Source organism: Oncorhynchus nerka, linkage group LG18 (assembly GCF_034236695.1).
Source record: "Oncorhynchus nerka isolate Pitt River linkage group LG18, Oner_Uvic_2.0, whole genome shotgun sequence".
NCBI classification, from domain to species: Eukaryota; Metazoa; Chordata; class Actinopteri; order Salmoniformes; family Salmonidae; genus Oncorhynchus; species Oncorhynchus nerka.
The window spans coordinates 41,518,590-41,542,416 of NC_088413.1; the positions used below are offsets into that span (position 1 = coordinate 41,518,590).

Consider the following 23,827-nt stretch of genomic DNA (forward strand, 5'->3'; position numbering starts at 1 on the left):
GTTTTGAGTCTGCTTCTTTTGTCTTATAAGTCACGTCAAACTCAGCCACGGTTGTTAATGTCCTTGTTGTAAAAGTTTGCAGGGAGGAAGGAAGCTGTTGTCTTTTACAGCATGAGTGTATTTTGTATGTTTTGCGGGAATCTCTTCTGTTGAGAGGATCAACTGAAGCTGGTTGTCGGGTGGGATAATGACAGACAATCAGTCTAACTGTTCAGCTAGTCTTATTTGCAAGAGAGAAAAAAAGCACATGGATTCCATGTCCGTAAAACTTTGCCTGTAAAGTCAACTTGTAAAAATTACAAATAATTTTCATCAAATGTTCCTCATGTTCTAGCTTTCTAGCTTCTTCCTCTATGGTGCTCCTTGTCTGTTACAGCCTCACACACTCTCACACACACACACGCGCACACACACGCACACAGAATTAGACCATTGGCAGTGTCAGTGAACTGCCCTTGACTCATCAGCAGACCTTCTTTTCCTCTCACGGGGTGCATCCCAAATGGCGCCCTATTCCCTATAGGCCCTGGTCAAAAGTAGTGCACTATAGGGAATATGGCGCCATTTGGGACAAACACCGTTGACTGGGGTCCACGCAGCAGTAAAGATTTCCCCATGGCCTTTAAAAAAAACGCATGGACAAAAGACAGCAGATAAAAAAGCAGTACCACCCCTGTCATATTGTCTCTGTTGACATGTTAATGAGTTTGCTTGTTGATGTGCGTAGTAAGACGATGTAGTTGCGTAGTGCAATGTTTACGAAGAGGGCATCGCCGGCCACGGCCCAGTAGTATGGCGACGTCCCCAATGGCTCCCGTTTCCCTACATAGTGCACTACTTTTGACCAGAGTCCATAGTAGTGCACTATATCAGGAATAGGGTGCCATTTGGGATGCAAATCTATGTGTGTTACCTTGGACTCCCCTCGGCTCCCCCTATTCATGTGTGGAATCTCATTGTTGGTGGGGACATCATTCAGGCTAGTGTTTTAAGGTCTGGAGAAAGGGAGGGAGGCTGGTTCTCGGTCCTAGTTCATTAGAGCTGTGTTTGGAGGACTGCACTGAGAGTGGGCACTACGTCTGAACCTGACAGCTACACTTTGGTGAATAGGTTAGAAGATTCACAGATCTGTGGGAAAGGGCCAAGAAGACAGTAGTCTGAGGTTTGGAGTATCTGACCGTAGAGAAGCCAGAGAGCACGAGTCCCTTTGAAGATGACACCTGCCAGTTTGGTGTTAGCCTGGCTCCTGCTCGCTGTGAGGACAGTCACCACTGCTGTGTATCTGGAACCCGAGGAGGAGGGTGAGTTCAGTTCAACTACTTCATGAGAAGGGTTGCTAAAATCCCCCAAATCCACTGGGGGTTTTCTTCTCAGAAACCCCAGTTGCAAGATTTCTGGAATCAGCAGGGAATAAGTTGATAGTAACCTCCAAGCTGGAATTTCTTCAACCAGGATTTTTGAAAAACCAGGGAATTTTGGGAAACGTTTTAGGAGTTTGCAACCCTATTCGTAGGCAAATCTCAAGTTTACATCTAGAATCCTTAATTGAAACAATAAACAAAGCGCCACCCCGCCTCTGTTTTGGTAAAAAGCTGAGGGATGGCCTGGAGAAATGTACCCACTCTCAAATTCATAGACGGATATATGGATGCAAGAACTGATCATTCATGCTATCAAAATAATAGTTTTAAATGCGTTTTGAGGCGACACAGCGTTTATTTACATTTACGTTGTATACAAACATTGGAGTTAAACAAGCTTATGTTGGATTCTTCAAGAATCAATGGGTATATATCATTAATTTATAAGTCCATAACTTGATGTAATGTGTTGTTGTTGTTTTTTTTGGGGGGGGGGGGCTGTTTCTTGATGTGGTCTTAATGTTGATTGGTCTTGTTAAACAATAAGCACCTGTTGAAATCTAGTGACCACATATATAATAGAGGGGGAGCCCAGAATCATGTTTTGACTGAGGAAACATTTTGGAGTTTGGGATGGAGCATATAGGAGAATGGAATCTGTAGTTGTTATTTCTCCGTGACCATATTGATGTCACAACTGCCCTTCATAATAACTGGGATAAATCTATTTTATAAATAACTCTTGAACTGTATACTTGCAAAAATGGAATAACAATGCATCACATTTCAAATTCGTAACATATTTCAGATGATCTGATATCATGTCAGGGTCAGGGGGACAGGATTTTTTAAATATTGTCCCACTGACCCCTTCCTCTCTTCTAGAGCTCAATGAAACTGTCCTCTGCACCAATGACCAGATGGAGGTGGTCATTCCCAGTGCCTTCTTCCTCAATAAATTGCCACCCATTTATGTAAGTTCAGTGTCAACCCGAATCGATATTTCTCTATATTACAGCTTACCTACCATTAACTCACTGTGAAGTTTGATATAATAAATCACTGCCTGTGTGCTGTGCTGTGTTGCTGTGTTCTCTAGTCATTTCAAGAACCAAATCAACATTTTAATATTAAGGCTGTCAGGTGGGTCTACCGTAGCTCTCTAGTCAGGTCCCTTCCTCTCTTTCTTAGGTCTGGGATTTGCACCTAAATGACCCAGAGTGCCGTGGTGTTGAGATTGAAGATGACTATGTCTTCAGCATCAAGACTAATCTCTCTGACTGTGGGACAATCATGGTAAGACTTTGAGCTTTACCCCCCTAGAAATGCCCTTTCATATTTGGGGAATTTCATTGCCATTCTCTGATAATTGCTTTGGGAGATTAAGATTCACTTGTCTACGCCAACTATGAAGGATTTAAATCCGTAAAGTAAACAAAGTAGTAACCTTTGTCGTTCAGAGCAACCCTGACAAAGAAGACAAACATAAGCACCAGTAACATGGAGACAAACTACAGTTTGGATCTCTTTTACCAGCCACATAAAATCCCCATCACAGTAAATTATCTAATTTTACGATGCACCTCTGTTGTATTGAGCTCTGGCCTGACGCCTGGTGTAGTATTGTAGAACTTCTCTGCACTGGTTTGTGCCAGGAAAAAGGACTTTTAATGTCTCTGTGTCCAGCATGGAGGAAGTTAGATGTAGTTTCGCAACTGGCGTTAGCGCAATGACTGGAAGTCTATGGGTATCTGCTAGCATGCTAGTATATACCGATAGCCTTCCAGTCATTGCGCTAAAATCCCGAAGTATCCCTTCAATGGGAGTTTGGATACACGCAATGCTCATAATAACTAGCATGAATAACACCTCTTTTCCTTTATAAGTTGCGTACATGGGCCTCCGCTATCAGTTTCCTGCAATGAAATGATCCCATAATCTGTAAAAAATTTTAAAAAATTTAAAAAGCGTGAGGGAGAGACCCAGACAGAGAGAAAGAGAGAGGGGAGGGATAAGTAGCCTATATTTAAAAGAAAATGGGAGTGTTGTTCCTTTGCCCTTCTAAGAGCCACTGGACTTTATTCAAAGCAGCGAGGAGTGGGTGGGAGCTCTAAATTATCCGGATTGACATGGAAATGAGCGTGTTTTCAGGCCTGCTGAATAGCCAGGCTATAATTCATTGGCCCACTTTGTAGTCGTCCCTTTTATACTGCCTCCCAGCCGCGTCTCATACAGTGGTGGCAGGAGCACAGCTCCGAGGACAATTTTAACTTTGGCGTGGTATAAATTTGTACTCAAGACCATGAGTGTCATTGAAACACTTGCTTAGAATGCACAGAGGCATTTCTTGTAAAGCAAGCAAAAGGTTAACACAGCTTTGTGTGTGTGTGTGTGTGGGGGGGGTCGGGTCTCTCCCTCCTTTCTCTACCCTCTGAGGTTTTACAAGGCTTTTGCTTCAGCAAACCAGCCCTAGTGAAAGTAGTAAGCCCGCTTTGCTTCTGGGATTAGACACTGTTGGGAAAAGAAGGGAATGCCATAGTTAGCAAACACTCCTCCTTTCACCTTGAGAGGTAGAAGTAGACCCTCTTGAACCCCACAGACAGAGAGAATAGCAAGTGGGAATGTAATGACTCTCCAAAATAAATTGGACTTGAAGATTTTGTCACCCATTGCCATAATCATTGTGGTCTCTTTGTCAAATTGCATGAGTTTGTTAATGAACCATTCATAAGAACCCAAAGTCAGTGAACAGAGCATTATTCCTACAGAATAATGAAGACGTTAGTGCACTGTGTAGGGAATAGGCTGCTATTTAAGACGCAGCTTCTGTGGGTCAGACAGTAGGCCCTGTGTATTTACCCTGGGGTAATAAAACAGTACTGGACAGTCGGGACAAGGGGCAATTCATCCTTCTCAATGGCCATGGGACCAGTCCTCCAGTTGCTCTCAACGGGGTTCCGGACACAACCCAGTCACAACCTTTTCATCCAACCCCTCTTTATGGTTTCTGCCTACGTCAGTAGTCTTCTACTAAACATTTTAATTGTATTACTTGGAACCCAGAACCAAATCTTGCATGGGCTGGCCAGCTACTCAATTTGATATTTATGTTAACAGTATGTCACAGGAAATTAAGAAAAGAGTTTGCTGAAGAGGGGTAACTTTTGGTGAATGTAGCAGGGTTTGGGACTTGTAGCGTGTGCTAGCTCACCCTTTCATGGTTATCAATCTGCAGTTACAGTGCATTTGGAAAATATTCAAACTGCTTTACTTTTTCCACATTTTGTTACTTTACAGCCTTATTCTGAAATGTATAACAATATAAAAAAAATCTCATCATTCTACACACAACACCACATAAAGACAAAGCAAAAACAGGTTTTTAGAAATGTTTGCAAATTTATTACAAATAAAAAAAACTGAAATATCACATTTACAGCGGCTTGTGAAAGTATTCACCCCCCTTGGCATTTTTCCCATTTTGTTGCCTTATAACCTGGAATTAAAATAGATTTTTGGGGTGTTTGTATCATTTGATTTTACACAACATGCTTACCACTTTGAAGATTCTACAGCTGCAAGTCTCTTTGGGTATGTCTCTATAAGCTTTGCACATCTAGCCTCTGGGACTTTTGTCCATTCTTCAAGGCAAAACTGCTCCAGCTCCTTCAAGTTGGATGGGTTCCGCTGGTGTACAGCAATCTTTAAGTCATACCATACATTCTCAATTGTATTGAGGTCTGGGCTTTGACTAGGCCATTCCAAGACATTTAAATGTTTCCCCTTAAACCACTCGAGTGTTGCTTTAGCAGTATGCTTGGGGTCATTGCCCTGCTGAAAGGTGAACCTCTGTCCAAGTCTCAAATCTCTGGAAGACTGAAACAGGTTTCCCTCAAATATTTCCCTGTATTTAGCGCCATCCATCATTCCTTCAATTCTGACCAGTTTCCCAGTCCCTGCCGATAAAAAAATAAATAAAACATACCCACAGCAGGATGAATGGTGTTCACGGGGTGATGAGAGCTGTTGGGTTTGCACCAAACATAGCATTTTCCATGATGGCCAAAAAGCTCAATTTTAGGCTCATCTGACCAGAGTACCTTCTTCCATATGTTTGGGGAGTCTCCCACATGCCTTTTGGCGAACACCAAACGTATTTGCTTATTTTTTTCTTTAAGCAATGGCTTTTTTTCTGGCCACTCTTCCATAAAGCCCAGTTCTGTGGTGCCTACGGCTTAAAGTGGTCCTATGGACAGATACTCCAATCTCCGCTGTGGAGCTTTGCAAGCTCCTTCAGGGTTATCTTTGGTCTCCTTGTTGCCTCTCTGATTAATGCCCTCCTTGCCAGGTCCGTGAGTTTTGGTGGGCGGCCCTCTCTTGGCAGGTTTGTTGTGGTGCCATATTCTTTCAAATTTTTAATAATGGATTTAATGGTGCTCTGTGGGATGTTCAAAGTTTCTGATCTTTTTTTTATAACCCAACCCTGATCTGTACTTCTCCACAACCTTGTCCCTGACCTGTTTGGAGAGCTCCTTGGTCTTCATGGTGCACTTGCTTGGTGGTGCCCCCTTGCTTAGTGGTGTTGCAGAATCTGGGGCCTTTCAGAACAGGTGTATATACAGTTGAAGTCAGAAGTTTACACGCACTTAGGTTGGAGTCATTAAAACTAATTTTTCAACCACTCCACAATTTTCTTGTTAACAAATTATAGTTTTGCAAGTCGGTTAGGACATCTACTTTGTGCATGACACAAGTAATTTTGTTTACAGACAGATTATTTCACTTGTAATTCACTATATCACAATTCCAGTGGGTCAGAAGGTTACATACACTAAGTTGACTGTGCCTTTAAACAGCTTCGAAAATTCCAGAAAATTATGTCATGTCATTAGAAGCTTCTTATAGGTTAATTGACATCATTTGAGTCAATTGGAGGTGTACCTGTGGATGTATTACAAGGCTTACCTTCAAACTCAGTGCCGCTATCCACAGTAAAACGAGTCCTATGTCAACATAACCTGAAAGGCCACTCAGCAAGGAAGAAGCCACTGCTCCAAAACTGCCATAAAAAAAGCCAGACTACGGTTTGCAACAGCACGTGGGGACAAAGATCGTACTTTTTGGAGAAATGTCCTCTGTTCTGATGAAACAAAAACAGAACTGTTTGGCCATAATGACCATTGTTATGTTTGGAGGAAATAGGGGGAGGCTTGCAAGCCAAAAAACACCATCCCAACCGTGAAGCACTGGGGTGGCAGCATCATGTTGTGGGGGTGCTCTGCTGCAGGAGGTCTGGTGCACTTCACAAAATAGATGGCATCATGAGGACGGAAAATTATGTGGATATATTGAAGCAACATCTCAAGACATCATCAGTCAGGAAATTAAAGCTTGGTTGAAAATGGGTTTTCCAAATGGACAATGACCTGAAGCATACTTCCAAAGTTGTGGCAAAGTCAAGAAAGTGGAGTCGCCATCACAAAGCCCTGACCTCAATTCATATAGAACATTTGTGGACAGAACTGAAAAAGCGTGTGCGAGCAAGGAGGCCTACAAACCTGACTCAGTTACACCAGCTCTGTCAGGAGGAATGGGCCAAAATTCACCCAACTTATTGTGGGGAGCTTGTGGAAGGCTACCTGAAACGTTTGACCCAAGTTAAACAATTTAAAGGCAATGCTACCAAATAATAATTGAGTGTATGTAAACTTCTGACCCTCTGGGAATGTGATGAAAGAAATAAAAGCTGAAATAAATCATTCTCAACTAATATTTTGACATTTTACATTCTTAAAATAAAGTGGTGATCCTAACTGACCTAAGACAGGAATTTTTACTAGGATTAAATGTCAGGAATTGTGAAACTGAGTTTAAATGTATTTGGCTAAGATGTATGTAAACGTCCGACTTCAACTGTATGCTGAGATCATGTGACAATTAGATTGCACACAGGTGGACTTTATTCAACTAATTATCTGACTTCTGAAGGTAATTGGTTGCACCAGATCTTATTTAGGGGCTTCATAGCAACGGGGGTGAATACATATTTACGCACAACTTTTCCTTTGTTTTTTAGGTTGTTTTTTTCAATTCACCAATTTTGACTATTTTGTGTATGTCCATTACATGAAATCCAAATAAAAATAAATGTAAATTACAGGTTGTAATTCAACAAAATAGGGACAACGCCAAGGGGATGAGTACTTTTGCAAGGCACTGTACATAAATATTCACACCCGTTACTCAGTACTTTGTTGAAGCACCTTTGGCAGTGATTACAGCCTTGAGTCTTCTTGGGTATGATGCTACAAGCTTGGCACACCTGCATTTGGGGAGTTTCTCCCATTCTTATCTACAGATACTCTCAAGCTCTGTCAGGTTGGATGGGGAGTGTCGCTGCACTGCTATTTTCAGGTCTCTACAGAGATGTTTGATCATTTTCATGCCCGGACTCTGGCTGGGCCACTCAAAGGACATTCAGAGACTTGTCCCGAAGGTACTCCTGCGTTGTCTTGGCTGTGTGCTTAGGGTTGTTGTCCTGTTGGAAGGTGAATCTTTACCCCAATCTGAGATTCTGAGCACTCTGGAGCAGGTTTTCATCAAGGAGCTCTCTGTACTTTGCTCCATTCATCTTTCCCTCGATTCTGATTAGTCTCCCAGTCCCTGACGCTGAAAAACATCACCACAGCATGATGCTGCCACCCCCCCATGCTTCCCCATAGGAATTGTGCCATGTTTCCTCCAGAAGTAATGCTGTCAACTGTAGAACCTTACATAGAGAAGTGTGTGCCTTTCCAAATCATGTCCAATCAATAGAATTTACCACAGGTGGTATCCAATCAAGTTGTAGAAACATCTCAAGGATGGTCAATGGAAACAGGATGCAGCTGAGCTCAATTTATTTGTATTTTTTTAATATATGCAAAAAATTCTAAAAACCTGTTTTCACTTTGTCATTATGGGGTATTTAGAATAAGGCTGTAACGTGGAAAAAGTCAAGGGGTCTGAATACTTTCCGAATGCACTTTACTTCCAAAGTGACTCGTTGACTTGCTTCCAAAGTTGCACCATCCACAATAACGATTCATACTTCTCTTTCTAGGCATCGGATGATACACACATTATGTTCATTAACACTATACGCAACAACGATTTGGATGTCATCACAAGGAACTACATAAACATCACGTTTGTCTGCCGCTACCCAATAAACTACATGGTCCAGCAACCTAATGGGGAAAACATGATCAGGGTGGATGTCAAGTAAGATGTCTAGTTATGGCCTTTAAAAAGGGTGGTTTAAACTTTCATTAACATTATTCACATAATCTTAATCTACAAGCATTTAGCTACACCCACAATTACATCTGCTAAATATGTGTATTTGACCAATATCATTTGATTTGATGTAAAAGAGGTCGCTTTATGTTCTAAGTAGTGCTTGCAGTTTGTAGAATACATCAATCCAATCACTTCTAATCGAATTTTGGACTTGTAACTGTAACTCATGCAAATTGGACCTGTAACTGTAACTCAAGCACTGCATCTGTACAATCTCTACTATTCTGTCCAGGATGATCACTCTGAACACGGAAGATGGGAACTTCTCTGTGTCCATGTTGCTATATAAAGACAAGGACTTTGAGGACAAGTGGACCACTGTTCCCTCACTGACACTGGAAGACAACATCTACGTTAAAGTTTTCATGGTAAAGGTCATCATATGATTTCATTCTGTTTGAAATTGTTTTGTTTTTTTCCAATCTGGACTCAGGGGTAGACGTGACATAGTAAATGTAAATCCAGGACACCAAATTAGTATGACATGTTGCGTTTTGCATGGTATGTATTAATTTGTGGATGTCTATCATCCATTTGTTATGATATGTTACAAATTGCAATTCGTACAATGTTACAAATGTGCAAAACATATGATGTTACGAATTACAATATGTTGTGGCTAACGTTAGCAAGGTGGTAACTTTCTGTCTTATGTAACCATACCAAACGTAACATATCATACTAATTTGAGTGGCCCGGATTTACATTTACTATGTTACTTCTAGTCTGAGACCAGGCTGATTTGTTTTCTTATTGTCATTGCAAGCACACGTGACACCATCATAGTCTTCTAGGAATGGTGTTGTTGCAATATGAAATCAGAGCTGATCATGACCAGCAGATATTTAGTTAGGCTGGTTAACTGAAGTACCAACCAATGTGGTGTAACTTTCTGTGCAGCTTTTGAATGTTAGAATAGGCCCAATTAACTGTAAGCTTACCTTGGTTGAGACATTTCTCCCTCTTGCTAGATAAAGATGAGCACCTTTAGTGAGTGTTGCGCTGAAGACCAGTCTTTGGCCCTGGCAATAGACATACGGTACATGTCAAGTATATTGGCCCTGGTCCAACGTGATTGTCTGTTGCTCCATCTTTGGCTTCCAAGAAACCCTAGTTCCCACTGTTGTTTACTCTCTCTTTATCTGTACATCTGTTGACCTGCTGACTTGGTCAAAATATTTACTGAGTGCAGTGTAGGCCGGAGACACCTCTCTCTACTTGTGTGTAGGGGGGTGTCAATTAGTCACTGACTGCAGTCCCGGTTTGTCTCTCTCTCTCTCTCTTAGATACCGGCTCATCTTTTGCTGCGTGTGGAGAGATGCTGGGCTACCCCAACCAACGACCCGTATAGCAACATCCAGTACACCTTCATTAAGGACAGGTATTTTAAGAAAGAAAGACATTTTTAAGAAAGAAATGAAGAAAGAAAAGTTTAACATTATATAAGCCCTGTCACCACATATTGCTCTTCATTCTGTTTATTAAAATTCAAAAATGTGTTATGGAGGCATATCTTTTTCCACATTTTGTTACGTTACAGCCTTATTCTAAAATGTATTAAATTAAATGTTTTCCTCGTCAATCTATGCAGAATACCCCATAATGACAAAGCAAAAACAGGTTTTTGGAAAAAACAGATGCCTTATTTACATAAGTATTCAGACCCTTTGCTATGTGACTCGAAATAGAGCTCATGTGCAACCTATTTCCATTGATCATCCTTGAGATGTGATCAAACTTGATTGGAGTCCACCTGTGGTAAATTCAATTGATTGGACATGATTTGAAAAGGCACACACCAGTCTATATAAGGTCCCACAGTTGACAGTGCATGTCAGAGCAAAAACCAAGCCATGAGGTTGAAGGAATTATCCATAGAGCTCCGAGACAGGATTGTGTCGAGGCACAGATCTGGGGAAGGGCATTAAAACATTTCTGCTGCATTGAAGGTCCCCAAGAACACAGTGGCCTCCATCCTTCTTAAATGGAAGAAGTTTGGAGCCTGGCCAAACTGAGCAACCGGGGAGGAGGGCCTTTGTCAGGGAGGTGACCAAGAACCCAATTGTCACTCTGACTGAGCGACAGAGTTCTTCTGTGGAGATGGTTGTCCTTCTGGAAGGTTCTCCCATCAGCCGTCATTGAAAATAAGTATTTGTTCATAACTGACTTGCCTAGTTAAATAAAGGTCAAATTAAATTAAATACCCAAGAAGCTGCCAAAGGTGCTTCAACAAAGTACTGAGTAAAGGGTCTGAATGCTTTTGCAAATGTGATATTTAAAAAGTATATATAAATAAATTTGCAAAAAAAAGTGGGTAATGTGTGTAGTTTAAGGAAAAAAAATATTTAATACATTTTAGAATAAGGCTGTAATATAACAAAATGTGGAAAAAGTCTAGGGGTCTGTATACTTTCCGAATGACCTGTATATTTTTGTAGTGTCACACATCAACCACACTTGACACCAGCACATAATCCTCTGGGAATGGCGTTGTTGAAATATGAAATAAGAGCTGTTGAAATGCTTAGACTTAAGAGTTGGGGGTAACACAACAACCTCAGACCCGTCACGTGATCTAGGACCCAGATCAACAACTGTGCATGTCCTTGACAACCAGGACATATGTTGTACTGTTAGCAACAGCACAGCAAAGACTTGCACAAGGACTTCTGTTTACTACATCTGAGAAGAAAACACTTAAGAGGATCTTCCTTGTCTTTTCCATAATCCTAATACTTTCCCATTATGAAAGATGGATATGTCAGTCACAAAGTGCTCTGCTCTTACATCGCATATGTTTAATGTAAACAAGCAAATGGATATTCTTTGTCGGGGTTTTGTTTCAGATGTTAGTATAGCATACCAGGAATGATTGTAATGGATTTGATTAACCAACGCATTCTAAAATGTATGATATCTTATTCAACCGTTGCACATGCTGCCTCTGATACTGATGCGATCCACTGCCTGCTCTCTCTCTCTCGCTCTCTCTCCTCTCTCTCTGGTTTTCTCTCTCTTTCTCTCTGGTGTGTGTGTTTCAGCTGCCCCGTGTTGTCAAACGAACAGACGTTGACAGTGCTGAAGAATGGACAGGGGCCAGAGGCTATGTTCAGGATACAAATGTTCAAGTTCGTGGGCAGCTCTTACAAGGATGTGTTTCTCCACTGCAATGTTCAGATCTGTCACAACACACCTGGGGTCTGTCAGCCTGTGAGTGATCCCTCCCCCTTTCTTCATTCTGATGATGCTCACTGGCTTGTTCAAACCCTAGTTTAAAGCAAGGGCCTACTGCTGTCACAAATAAAGACAATGAAAACACATCGTTTTCCTTTTTTTATTTTTGCAGTCCTATTATTTCAACTGGTATTAATTAAAGAAATGTGATAATTTTGGAAAATGTCAAAGGAAAAGTAAGTAGGATAATAATGCTGTGATAATACTAAGCTATACAAATGCTTGTTGTACCTTAACATTTGTCCCTTCATGTAACAGAACTGTTCTGTTGAGGATAGCTCCAGGCGGATGAGAAGAGATGTTGCCATGTCCCATACAGTATCTTATGGACCAATCAGGCGACGTCTGCCTGAGAGTGACCAACCCACTCTGAGTAAGTCTCACAATATAGGCCCTTTATTTATTATCACCAACATACTGTACTGGGTTGTGTTCAGCAGAGATAAAAGTTTTGTATTAGAGTGAAACAGGTAGGTGTTAACATGAGCTTGTCCAATAAGAACAGAGCCAAATTCAGGAGCCAAATATTGTTAAACATTGTAGATAGAAATGCCATGATAGAGCCAAGATGATTCCTTATTCTACATGGCAGAGACAGACCTGAATTGAAATGCATGTGTACAGTTGAAGTCGGAAGTTTACAGGTTGGAGTCATTAAAACTCGTTTTTCAACCAATCCACAAATATCTTGTTAACAAACTATAGTTTTGGCAAGTATAAACACCATGGGACCACGCAGCTGTCACACCGCTCAGGGAGGAGACGCGTTCTGTCTCCTAGAGATGAACGTACGTTGGTGCGAAAAATGCAAATCAATCCCAGAACAACAGCAAAGGACCTTGTGAAGACACTGGAGGAAACAGGTGCAAAAGTATCTATATCCACAGTAAAACGAGTCCTATATCGACATAACCTGAAAGGCCACTCGGCAGGGAAGAAGCCACTGCTCCAAAACCACCCTAAAAAAAAGACAGACTACGGTTTGCAACTGCACATGGGGACAAAGATCGTACTTTCTGGAGAGATGCCCTCTGGTCTGATGAAACAAAAATAGAACTGTTTGGCCATAATGACCATTGTTATGTTTGGAGGAGAAAGGGAGAGGCTTGCAAGCTGTAGAACACCATCCCAACCGTGAAGCACGGGGGCAGCAGCATCATGTTGTGGGGGTGCTTTGCTGCAGGAGGGACTGGTGCACTTCACAAAATAGATGGCATCTTGAGGAAGGAAAATGTTGTGGATATATTGAAGCAACATCTCAAGACATCAGTCAGGAAGTTTGGGTCTTCCAAATGGGCAATGACCCCAAGTATACTTCCAAAGTTGTGTCAAAAGGGCTTAAGGACAACAAAGTCAAGGTATTGGAGTGGCCATCACAAAGCCCTGACCTCAATCCTATAGAAAACTTGTGAACAGAACTGAAAAAGCATGTGCGAGCAAGGTCTACAAACCTGACTCAGTTACACCAGCTCTGTCAGGAGGAATGGGCCAAAATTCACCCAACTTATTGTGGGGAGCTTGTGGAAGGCTACCTGAAACGTTTGACCCAAGTTAAACCATTTAAAGGCAATGCTACCAAATACTAATTGAGGTTATGTAAACTTCTGACCCACTAGAAATGTGATGAAAGAAATAAAAGCTGAAATAAATCATTCTCAACTATTATTCTGACATTTCACATTCTTAAAATAAAGTGGTGATCCTAACTGACCTAAGACAGGGAATTTTTACTAGGATTAACTGTCAGGAATTGTGAAACTGAGTTTAAATGTATTTGGCTAAGATGTATGTAAACTTCCGACTTCAACTGTATTTCTATGTGAACATTCCAAAATGTTTAACAGCTTACTTATGTTTTCCATTTCAAAATGTTTTCCTACTTCTGTGTTTTGCTAACGTTGTGCCCTAACAACACATCCCTGCATCTCTGACTTGTGGTCTCTTGCCCTGCAGACTCTGGAGGTGTGCTTTCGGTGGAGACGTTTGTCCTGGGAGGACTGCTGGTGGTCCTACTGCTGATCACTGGAGTGTTCGGGAGGCTGTGGCTGAGAACCAGACACTCTTACCCAGCACAGGAGGCTGCTCAGCTCACTCTGTCCAATATACACCACATCTCAGAGGTAGCCTCCTAAGATAGCCTGAGCAGACCAGTAGTCCAAGCTATGAGAACAGATGTCAAATGGTGCATTCATACATACATCTACAAAGGCAGACACACAAGTGTAAGCATGCACAGGCATGCATGCAGTGGTGTAGTGGAGGGTGTATGCAAGTATACGCCGTATACACACTTATTTTTCAGTGGGCATTGCGTATACTCACTTCTTAGTCCCCACAATGTGTGTTGAAGTAGTATAGGGGAGGTATACGCTGTATCAATTAATACGGCTGATGGAACAGATCGGAATGTTTAGCTTAAAATGTTGATAGACTATTATTTCTTCATATTTTAGGTGCAGCAATGTGCTCAAGGCTGTAGGATATACACTAATGTTCCAAAATGGAATTTGCGGGAAAACTCTGTTCTAAAATGCACACCAGGTTTAATGGGCAGAGATGGAAATATCAGTTAGACATTTTTAAAGAGGCAAGATCTAAAGGTGCAACAACAATCATGGGTTGATAATATGACTAGGATAATGCCTTTGGCTGCTAGACAATGGAAGGATGTTGAAAGAAAACCAATAGAACAGGAGAATGCATATGAGGAAGTCTTTATAAAATAATTGCCTCCACATTTCTATGATTTCAAACAATGAAGGAACACTAAAAATATAGTGATGCTAATGATAGGCCTAAACATCTTCTGGTAGATAAAGTCTTTCCCAAAAACCTTCACAATTAAATGTTAACTAGCTACAAAGTAGCCTATGCCTTCCTGGCAGAATGATTGCATGATTATTTGCATTAATCCAGTGGCCATTTGTTTTCTCCATTTCATGTCCTACAGAAACACTGCTAACAAAGCAGCAGTGCTAGGTGCCCGTTCACTTGAATTAAAGGATAACTACACTCAAAAATACAAATGTCTTAGATTTTTCCCAGACCTCAAAAAGGGGTCTCTGGATGTGGTTAAAGCATTGTTGTGGTCTTAGAACATCCAATTGTGTTTTTCTATTTTGAAAAATGTACTTTGAGAGCATAAACCCTTCTATTAGCCTACTTGCACAGTACAGATTGGGTTGGCCTGATTGTGAAAGACCAATATGGGATTTATCATATTAGTCCATTCAAAGTGTATGTCACAATTTCTCATAGAATTTTTCACACATGGCGCCTTTCCTTCACCTTGTGGGCCTTTTGGTAAATTTCTGGCAAACTTTGAGTATACCCACTTCTCCAGTCACCACTACACTCACTTCATGCTTGCACGTGCACCCACACAAATTAAAATGTTGGATAAGGAAAGAGGAAACCATGAATTTATTGTACGTTTGGGTGTTTATAAAATATCAGTGTAGAAATCAGGGATTTTGAAGATGTGGTATAAAGTAACATATGGGTTTTTTGTAAAGAAAAAAAATAAAGGTATTTCAAAGAGCTGTCTTTAATTGAACTATTTCTGACCTTTTCGATGTCTGAAACAACATATTTATTGGAGATGTAGCTCGCTAAGTATTCTTGGGGTATTCCCCATCTATTTCAGGCGCACATCTCTAGCCAAACTTCGCTGTGGTCCGGGTCCGCTGAATGATGACGCAATCAACTTGCGCCACTTGTAGATATTAGGAGCTAGTCACAGATGAGCTTGCTAGCATTTTACAGCAGAAGTCACAATAGTGACTCGAGGCGGAAGAGACGACGTCAATATTTGTAGCCGACTACAAGCTAGCTGCTACAATATTACCTACCGAACTTTTAGTTAATTGTGTGTGGCTAGTGTTACTGCCGAATATAAGGACAAGACTCAGATATCAACGATTTGCTGTCTCGTTATTTAATACGGGTAAGCCAAATGGTATTGTGACATGTTTTTTTAAGTTAAATAGCTAGCTACCAAGCTAACTTTAGCTAGCTCAGTGGCTGGCTAAAATTGGACATTTGGAGAGCCGCCGGATCCAACCTCCATCTCATTTTCACCCGTTAATCAATATTGGGTATGTTAGCCGCTAGCTAGCACAGCTAAAGTTGGTTGGTGTTGCTAGTAAATCTAACGTTATAGAGTAAAAAAAAAAAAAAAAAGTTTAACCAGTAAGTAGGCCGGACATTACACTTGCCAGTGGCAAAAATAACTAGTTAGCTAGTTCTTTAACTGTGTTACTATTGTGTTAATCCAAATAGCCAGTTACTACTATGTGTTACTTGTGTTAGTTAGCTAGTCGTTTGTTTTTGTTTATCTTGCGCAATCTGACATGAGGCCTGTGAAGCCAGACAACTCAGTCATGCCCAGTCAAGACTGGCAGTGTAACGTTTCCCCTTACATGGTTGGCTGACAGTTGCTTAGACAGGTCACCAGGTTTTGTTGTCATCAAGCTTTGAGCAGGCCACTGAACCGTCTGTTTCATAAAATATTATGAATGAATATACTAACAAGATACACGGAGTGTACAAAACCTTAAGGACACCTACTCTTTCCAATACAGACTGACCAGGTGAAAGCTATGATCCTTTGATGTCACTTATTAAATCCACTTCAATCAGTATAGATGAAGGGGAAGAGACAGGTTAAATAAGGATTTTTAAGCCTTGAGACATGGTTTGTGTATGTGTGCCATTCAGAAAGTGAATGGGCAAGACCAAATATTCAGGTGTCTTTGAACAGGGTATGATTATGGTGCCAGGCGCACAAGTTTGTGTCAAGAACTACAACGCTGCTGGGTTTTTGTCAACCGTTTCCTGTGTGTATCAAGAATGGCCCACCACCCATTTTTACATTTGAGTAATTTAGCAGAAGCTCTTATCTAGAGCGACTTGCAGTAAGTAGTGAGTTCAAAATTGTCATACTTTTTTCGTACTGGTCCCCCGTGGGAATCGAACCCACAACCCTGGTGTTGCAAGTGCCATGCTCTACCAAGACCTGCAACGCTGCTGGGGTTTTCATGCTCAACAGTTTCCTGTGTATATCAAGAATGGTCCACCACCCAAAGGACATCCAGACAACTTGACAACTGTGGGAAGCATTGGAGTCAACATGGGCCAGTATCCATGTGGAACACTTTCGACACGTTATGGAGTCCATGCCACGACGAATTGAGGCTGTTCTGAGGGCAAAAGGGGAGGAGGTACAACTCAATATTAGGAAGGTGTTCTTATTGTTTTGTACACTCCGTGTAAATGTCTCTCCGCCCTAATAATGGGAGTCCGTAAAGCGGCACGGTGGGCTTTCTAGCTCCCGCCCATCATTTCTTCGAAGTGGTGGATACATCGCATTATTGTAATCCTTTTGTAAATATTTGATGAGGGTTGGTGACATCAACTGCCTGTATTCAATGGAGAGAGACGCTATGCTTACTAGCCTGATTTCACGAATATGCATAGCTATCTCCAGAGAGCTCTGATTATAAAGTTGTTTTTTCTCTGTTGCCGCGATGTTACTTGTCCTACTTGTATCAGTACACTCTTAACGACTTAAGGATTACTAAACTTCTATTTGGTCAAATAAAGCTCACGTAGCAAATAAGCTGTTAACCTCCATACAAAAACTCCTTGCTAGGTGGGCAGAACAATGACAAAACACCTGCTGGAGGGAGATTTTCCACAGAGTTGGGCTTCTCTCCATCCCTGGCTTCATACAGCCTCAGCCAGGGGTTAAAGGTCATGGTCCTTTAGGCTAGATCCTAGAACTGGTGTTGTGGCCATGTACTGTAACCCAAGAAGAGTGTTGTGAAATGTCATGTGGCAGCTTAAAGATTTAGTAAACAGAAATACTGAGATGGGAGCAGGTGCTAAGTTATAGAATGTGATGCTGGTTTTTAAAGGCATGGGACGCCATTGCCACGTGTTTGGTAGGTAGAGAGCTGGCCCTAGAACTGTCAGTGGGATAATTTAACAGGACAGGATGTTTCTAGGAACTGGGACATGGCCTGGTTGCTTTTTCTATTCATTAACTGACTGGTTCAACTTGAATTTGTTCACATCTAATTAGACCTAAATCTTTACTAAAAACGGCATGATTTTAAAACTTTTTTTCTCATTATTTCAGGGCAGGCCACTTCACTCATTCCTCCTTTTAAATCTAGAATATCAGCACCACAAAGATGGAGGCGCTCCATGCCCACTGCATGAAGTGTGTAAACCGGAGGTGTATGATCCGCCCAGAGACTGGTGTGTCCTGTGATCTCATTGGCTGCCCTCTCGTCTGTGGAGCCGTCTTCCACTCCTGCAAAGTGGAGGAGCATCATTTACTATGCCCGTTTGAAAGAGTGCCTTGCCTCAACACTGGATTCGGGTGCCCTTTCACTATTGCTCGGCTCAAAATGGCTGAACACCTAGAGACGTGCCCAGCCAGTGTGGTGTGTTGCACCATGGAGTGGAACCGTTGGCCTGTGAGCTATTCAGACAGGAAGTCCTATGAGTACCTGAGCAATGTTGAAGTGGTGGAGCAGCTAGACATGGCCCTGGCTCTCCAAGATCAGAGGATGCTACTGGAGTCCCTCAGAGTCACCACCAACACGTCAAATAACGGATATAATAAACCAGCTGTGGAAACAAATGAAAAGATGGCTGATGTCGTGTCAAGTGTACCAGAGACTGCAGTTAGTAATGGAATGGTTGAAATGGACGAGGCTGCTGCTTTGACTAATGGAGTGATTGAAATGGATGATGAGGAGTCCTATATTTCGGTACACAAAAAGAACTTAGCAGCGACCTTGGAAGTTCTCAGAAGTGCAAAGGAAGTCAACTTGATCAATGGAATTATAAATGGGGGAAAAACAGAACGAAATGGGGTTCTCCATAATGGAGAGAACAGTGATGATGACTTGAAGAATGTAGAGATGAAGGAGAGTGGCACACAGTTGGACTGTGAGCTCGGAGCAGTGGGCGGAGTGTCCGTGGACTGTGGAGTCGGAACAGGCAGACAGGGAGATGAGAGCCACTGGATAGAGCTCGACGAACTAATCAAGTCTTCAGAGGAGGTGGAGAAGGACGGCATGATGGGTCTAGCAGAGGTGGGTCGTCCTCCTCTCAGTAACGGTTTCCACCATACAGGAGACGACCACAATCACTTGAGACGACGTGAGCGGATGGATCTGAGCAGATCTCCACCCAGGCGCTCAGAAGTCAACAGGTCTTCAGACTTCAGGCCGGTGATGCCTTATCTCTCCATGCCTAATATAGTAGCACCACGGGAGCCCTCTGGGCCCCACCCTCCACCACTACCCATCCACCTGCCTCTTCCCATGCCTCTCCCTAATCTGGAACCCTACAACGTGCTCCAGCACCTGCCCTTAGAGATCGAAGATAGGTGGCTGGAGAGGAAACTACAGAACCTCCAGGTGCTCCGAGGGATGAGTGTGTTTACGTTTAACGGGCGCAGGGCTATGATGTCTGATCCCTATTTGTTCAGAGCTAAAATGGAGGACAAGTCAGTGGACACCTCAGACCTGGAGGTAACTGACGATCCATTGGGGCTCCATGGGATAGACCTGATCACGGCAGCGCTGCTTTTCTGCCTGGGTGATTCCCCCGGGGGCCGCAGCATCTCAGACAGCAGGTTTGTAGACGGTTATCGCGTCGACTTTGGTACCCAGACCTTCTCCTTCCCCTCGGCAATACTGGCCACTAACACCATGGTGGGGGACATCGCCTCAGCGTCGGCCTGTGATCACGCCAGCCCGCAGCTTTCCAACCCCAGCCCCTTCCACACCCTCAGACTGGACCTGGTGCTGGAGTGCGTGGCCCGCTACCAGACCAAGCAACGCACCATGTTCACCTTTGTGTGTGGACAGCTGTTCCGCAGGGATGAGTTCTCCTCGCATTTCAAAAACGTTCACGGGGACATCCACGCCGGCCTGAACGGCTGGCTGGAGCACCGCTGTCCCCTGGCCTACTACGGCTGCACCTACTCCCAGAGACGCTTCTGTCCCTCTGTGCAAGGCTCCAGAATCATCCACGATAGACACCTGGGCTCGTTCGGGGTGCAGCCGGGTATGCCCCCCCGGTTCGGAGATAAAACTCTCCCCAGGAATGCCTGTCGGTTCGGCTCCACCTGCGACCACCTGAGCTCCCTGCCCTTCGAGGTGCAACAGTATGTGGCTAGTTTCCTGGATGGCTTCAGCCTGTGCCAGCTGTCCAGGGTCTCGCGTACCATGAGGGATGTGTGTGGCAGCTTACTCAAGTCCAGAGGCATGGTGGTGCTTCTCTGGGAGAACACACGACGGGCAGATGGGTCTTCCTCATGGCAGATCCAAAACAAGGTTAGTCGCTCACTGCATTTTAAACATGTGCATTAACATCTGTATTGAATTTTACTTTATTGCATTTTCCCATAAATCTATGATCAATGGGTAATTTCAGAGATGTACGACAGTTTGAGACACGCATGGGGATCTCAAGTTAGAATTCACTCCTATTTCCTGACCACTGAATGCATGCTGTCCTGTATTAACACAGTAATCAATTACATTAAAGGTGTTGCGTTGCAAGCAGGCATACCATATTACACACATAAATGTCTTCATTACAACTAATGAATTTCAATTACTCTCTTTTGTGAACCAGGTGTGGCGATTCAGTACGGCTTTCGGTACTGTGAACGAGTGGAAGTTTGCCAACATCGCCAATATGGCCGAACATCTGAAGAAGTGCAAGTTTAACACCATCACCCGTCGGGACGAGGCAATCCCTCTGCCCTGCATGTGCTTCACCAGAGAGCTCACCAAAGAGGGACGCTCACTGCGCTCAGTCCTCAAGCCAGTATTATGAGTTGCCCTATAACAGGGTTGTAGTCCATGGGTATGTCTGAATTGGCATTCTATTCCCTATATATAGTGCACTACCTTTGAACCAGGGGCCATAGATATAGAGCGGCAGGTAGCCTAGCGGTTAAAAGAGCATTAAGCCGGTAACTGAAAGGTCGCTGGTTCGACTATGTGGAAAATCTCTTAATCTCTTAAGCAAGGCACATAATTGCTCCTGTAAGTCGCTCTGGACAAGAGTGTCTGCTAAATTGCTATTAAATTGAAATGTAGGAATAAGGCTGCCATTTTGGACTATGCCCATTTAATTTCAGTCCATTCAGGAAGTTTTTACTGAATTGAAATGGACTCCCAACCCTGCTTTTTTTCCAGCCTTGACAGAAAGAACCTGAATTGTTTTCAATGCCATTTTGTAATGTCATATTGTTACCAATGTACTGAAGAGATTAACTTTTACATACTCTGTCAATGTGTAAATAAAACAAATGTTACTTTATTTTTATATGAATAACTAGCGAAGTCAGTACTGTGCCACGTTGACAAAGAAAGAAAGTGGAGCCTTATGATAAACACTTGCTTTCTGGTCATACGAGGGTTTTGACGAAGACCTTTTAAAGAGATTTTTCACTAACTCCCAGCTAGAGCGATTTACACCATCTTATTGTCGTGCACGGTTTTACATACTTAGGGTCATCATGGTTTGAGTTAGCGGATAATGTCATTACCTTATCTGAATTTTAAGATTCAGACCAAACTTGATGTCCACACTACAGGCCATTATCAGAATGGAACATTTTACTATGTAGCTATTTAACTCTACAACCAGTATCAGACCGGGCAACCAATGTTGGCTGGTTAAATTAAGGGTGATTGGTTGTCTTTTATCTACTTTCCTAATTTGAGAAATGGTACTTCTGTGAAAACCATTTGTGTGAATACTAGTTATTGGATCTGTTTGAGTCCAGTGAATCCTGCAGGTCGGGGAACGTGGGCGTACTGTCGCTTCTGGGGATGAGAGTTGATCAGTATTGAAACTGATCATGGCGACTAATAATCAATCATGTTCCTGTCTATAAGTCATTTTAGTGTTCATCTTTATATTTTTCTCTTGGCACTACGTAGACACTGCTCAGAAGTTGCCTGCTGTGTCTCAGGGTTTGTAAAACATGCCTACCTCCAAAATAAGACCCTATTCCCCTATATGGTGCACTACTTTTGACAAGGGCCCATTTTAGGGCTCTGGTCAAAAGTAGTGCACTATAAAGGGAATAGGGTGCCATTTGGGATGCAGACAAGACGCTGTATCAATAAGTGCTGGCCATTACGTGTACTGTATTGCCTGCTTCACACGACAGGTTCCACCCAAACTGTACTGTACAGCTCTGCTTGGTTTTTGGTTCGGCTCTAGAGTGTGAATCAGGCTCGTGTGTAAAAGATACACCAATCTACCAGTCTTCACATGGAACAGTCACTTTAAAGTCATGGTTATAGAGTGGGGTTAGTCAGGACTGATATACCGGTCAGTATTATTGTGTTTTATGGCAGTGTTGGTACTGACACATTAAATTCCATGTCCTCAATAGATCTAATTATCAATAACCTACCTATCGTTTGACTTGATTTTTCTCTGAGTTGAGTATTAGTTGAAAGTCTTTGGATTTGGAAGTGTGTAGAACAAGATGTAATTATTCGGACAGATTGTGCTGTAGAAATGAAGGCTGGGATTCAATCCGATCGTGAGTTGTAGACAATGCAGCTTTAAAGGCTATGTTCGGAGCTCGCATTCCTGGTAAAGGCTGCATATATTGTTTCAATTAAGTGGTACATTGTCGACAAAGCGTAATCGGATTGGAGTCCAGCCTTCGTTCATGGGTCTAAGATTCTGTTGTAGAAAATTGAGGGCCAGACATGGATCTTAAGGGCATAGTTTGCATCCTGTTAAAAAAAAAGAAGTAAAAGACAAATCACTTTATTTGACCTTAAGTTCTTCTTCTCGGAATCCCTGTACAGTTTATTCTACAGTTGTATTCCATTTGGGGGGGGGGAGACCTGTGCAGACTTTGCATGGTTGAAAACATGATTAGCACCCCAGATGGATAGTTTGAAACATTTGTTTTGTGTGTGTTAACTTCCAAAATATGCATCAATCCTGCGTGTGTTTTGTGATATTTTATTTGTATTGTCAGAACTCAACTCTTTTTGTATTCTTCCATGCAACCCTTTTTTTAATGTCCTATTATCTGGTGTAGTTTCTAATCTGATGAACATGCCACAAATATTAGACTGTTCAGAGGATGCTATGGTTTAACCTATTGATCATCCCCACATTATAGCCTGGTCCCACATAAGTTTGTGCTTTTTAGCCAAGTCAGATGGTAGGCAAATGACTGTAGGCAAAACGCCATAAACAGATCTGAGACCAGGCAAATCATGTTTTTGCTCAAGTCAGATTTAATTTCCCCTGCATGTGAGTGAAGAGATTAACAGTCATTCTTAACCTTACATGTTATGGATAAATCAGGTTATGTTTCCTCTACAATAACCCTTTTAAAGGTTGTGTGTGAATTGAGCCTGGATACACTGGGCCTATGTAGTTCTGTCTCAACTGTTCATATTTGTTTTGTCTTACTATATTTGTATGGTAGCATCTGCAACAATGAGATCACACCAAGTTATAGCTTTAAACAAGGTGTCTTACCACTGTTTTACAATGTTTTTGTTTCTTGTTTTAGCCGCCCAGGTGTATAAAGGTCCTTCACATACTGTGTATCATCTAGATCATTTTCATCACCAATAAACGTTTGTTTCCATTACTTGTTACAACATGGTTGACATTTTTCTACAGGAACAGCATCATTTTTGCTGAAGGTGTGTGAGGAGACTAGAGGAGGTTGGGCCTCCATCAGTGAGGTTTGGTAGCAGGGCCTCCGTGGTGAGGATACGCAGGCGAGGCGGTTCCTGACAAAACACACAAACGATACAATTCTATTGGGGAAACGAAGCCACACAAAAGTTCACTGGTTACTAGGCTGT

The 23,827-nt window shown here is 42.3% G+C and overlaps 3 protein-coding genes across 5 annotated transcripts in view; 2 read left to right on the forward strand and 1 right to left on the reverse strand.

Annotated features, from left to right (window-relative positions):
- Positions 1–1,213: 1,213 nt before the first annotated feature.
- On the forward strand, positions 1,214–14,068 carry si:dkeyp-110a12.4 (alpha-tectorin). The gene is made up of 9 exons (XM_029687564.2): positions 1,214–1,301; positions 2,247–2,335; positions 2,553–2,657; positions 8,464–8,624; positions 8,935–9,070; positions 9,989–10,083; positions 11,744–11,912; positions 12,195–12,309; positions 13,890–14,068. The coding sequence occupies exons 1-9, from the start codon at positions 1,214–1,216 to the stop codon at positions 14,066–14,068; spliced, it is 1,137 nt and encodes a 378-aa protein (XP_029543424.1).
- Positions 14,069–15,644: 1,576 nt separating this feature from the next.
- On the forward strand, positions 15,645–23,607 carry fbxo30a (F-box protein 30a). The gene is made up of 3 exons (XM_029687562.2): positions 15,645–15,882; positions 18,079–20,293; positions 20,598–23,607. Exons 2-3 carry the CDS (start codon positions 18,134–18,136, stop codon positions 20,799–20,801), a joined length of 2,364 nt encoding a protein of 787 aa, XP_029543422.1. The 5' UTR covers positions 15,645–15,882; positions 18,079–18,133; the 3' UTR covers positions 20,802–23,607.
- si:ch73-242m19.1 (uncharacterized) overlaps positions 22,748–23,827 on the reverse strand; it is a 32,357-nt gene continuing 31,277 nt past the window's right edge. For all 3 annotated transcript variants that reach the window (XM_029687561.2, XM_029687559.2, XM_029687558.2), the window contains exon 43: positions 22,748–23,752. In XM_029687561.2, coding sequence (XP_029543421.2) covers positions 23,648–23,752 — 105 coding nt within the window. In that variant the 3' untranslated portion in view covers positions 22,748–23,647. The remainder of the gene's footprint in view (positions 23,753–23,827) is intronic.

What these genes read in the sequence shown, in the direction of transcription:
- si:dkeyp-110a12.4 (XM_029687564.2), top strand. Translation starts at nt 1,214, where the DNA reads ATGACACCTGCCAGTTTGGTGTTAGCCTGGCTCCTGCTCGCTGTGAGG. An exon ending in ATGATCAGGGTGGATGTCAA is followed by an intron (nt 8,625 to 8,934) that starts GTAAGATGTCTA and finishes TATTCTGTCCAG; the next exon opens with GATGATCACTCTGAACACGG. An exon ending in TCTACGTTAAAGTTTTCATG is followed by an intron (nt 9,071 to 9,988) that starts GTAAAGGTCATC and finishes TCTCTCTCTTAG; the next exon opens with ATACCGGCTCATCTTTTGCT.
- fbxo30a (XM_029687562.2), top strand. Translation starts at nt 18,134, where the DNA reads ATGGAGGCGCTCCATGCCCACTGCATGAAGTGTGTAAACCGGAGGTGT. An exon ending in CATGGCAGATCCAAAACAAG is followed by an intron (nt 20,294 to 20,597) that starts GTTAGTCGCTCA and finishes TTTGTGAACCAG; the next exon opens with GTGTGGCGATTCAGTACGGC.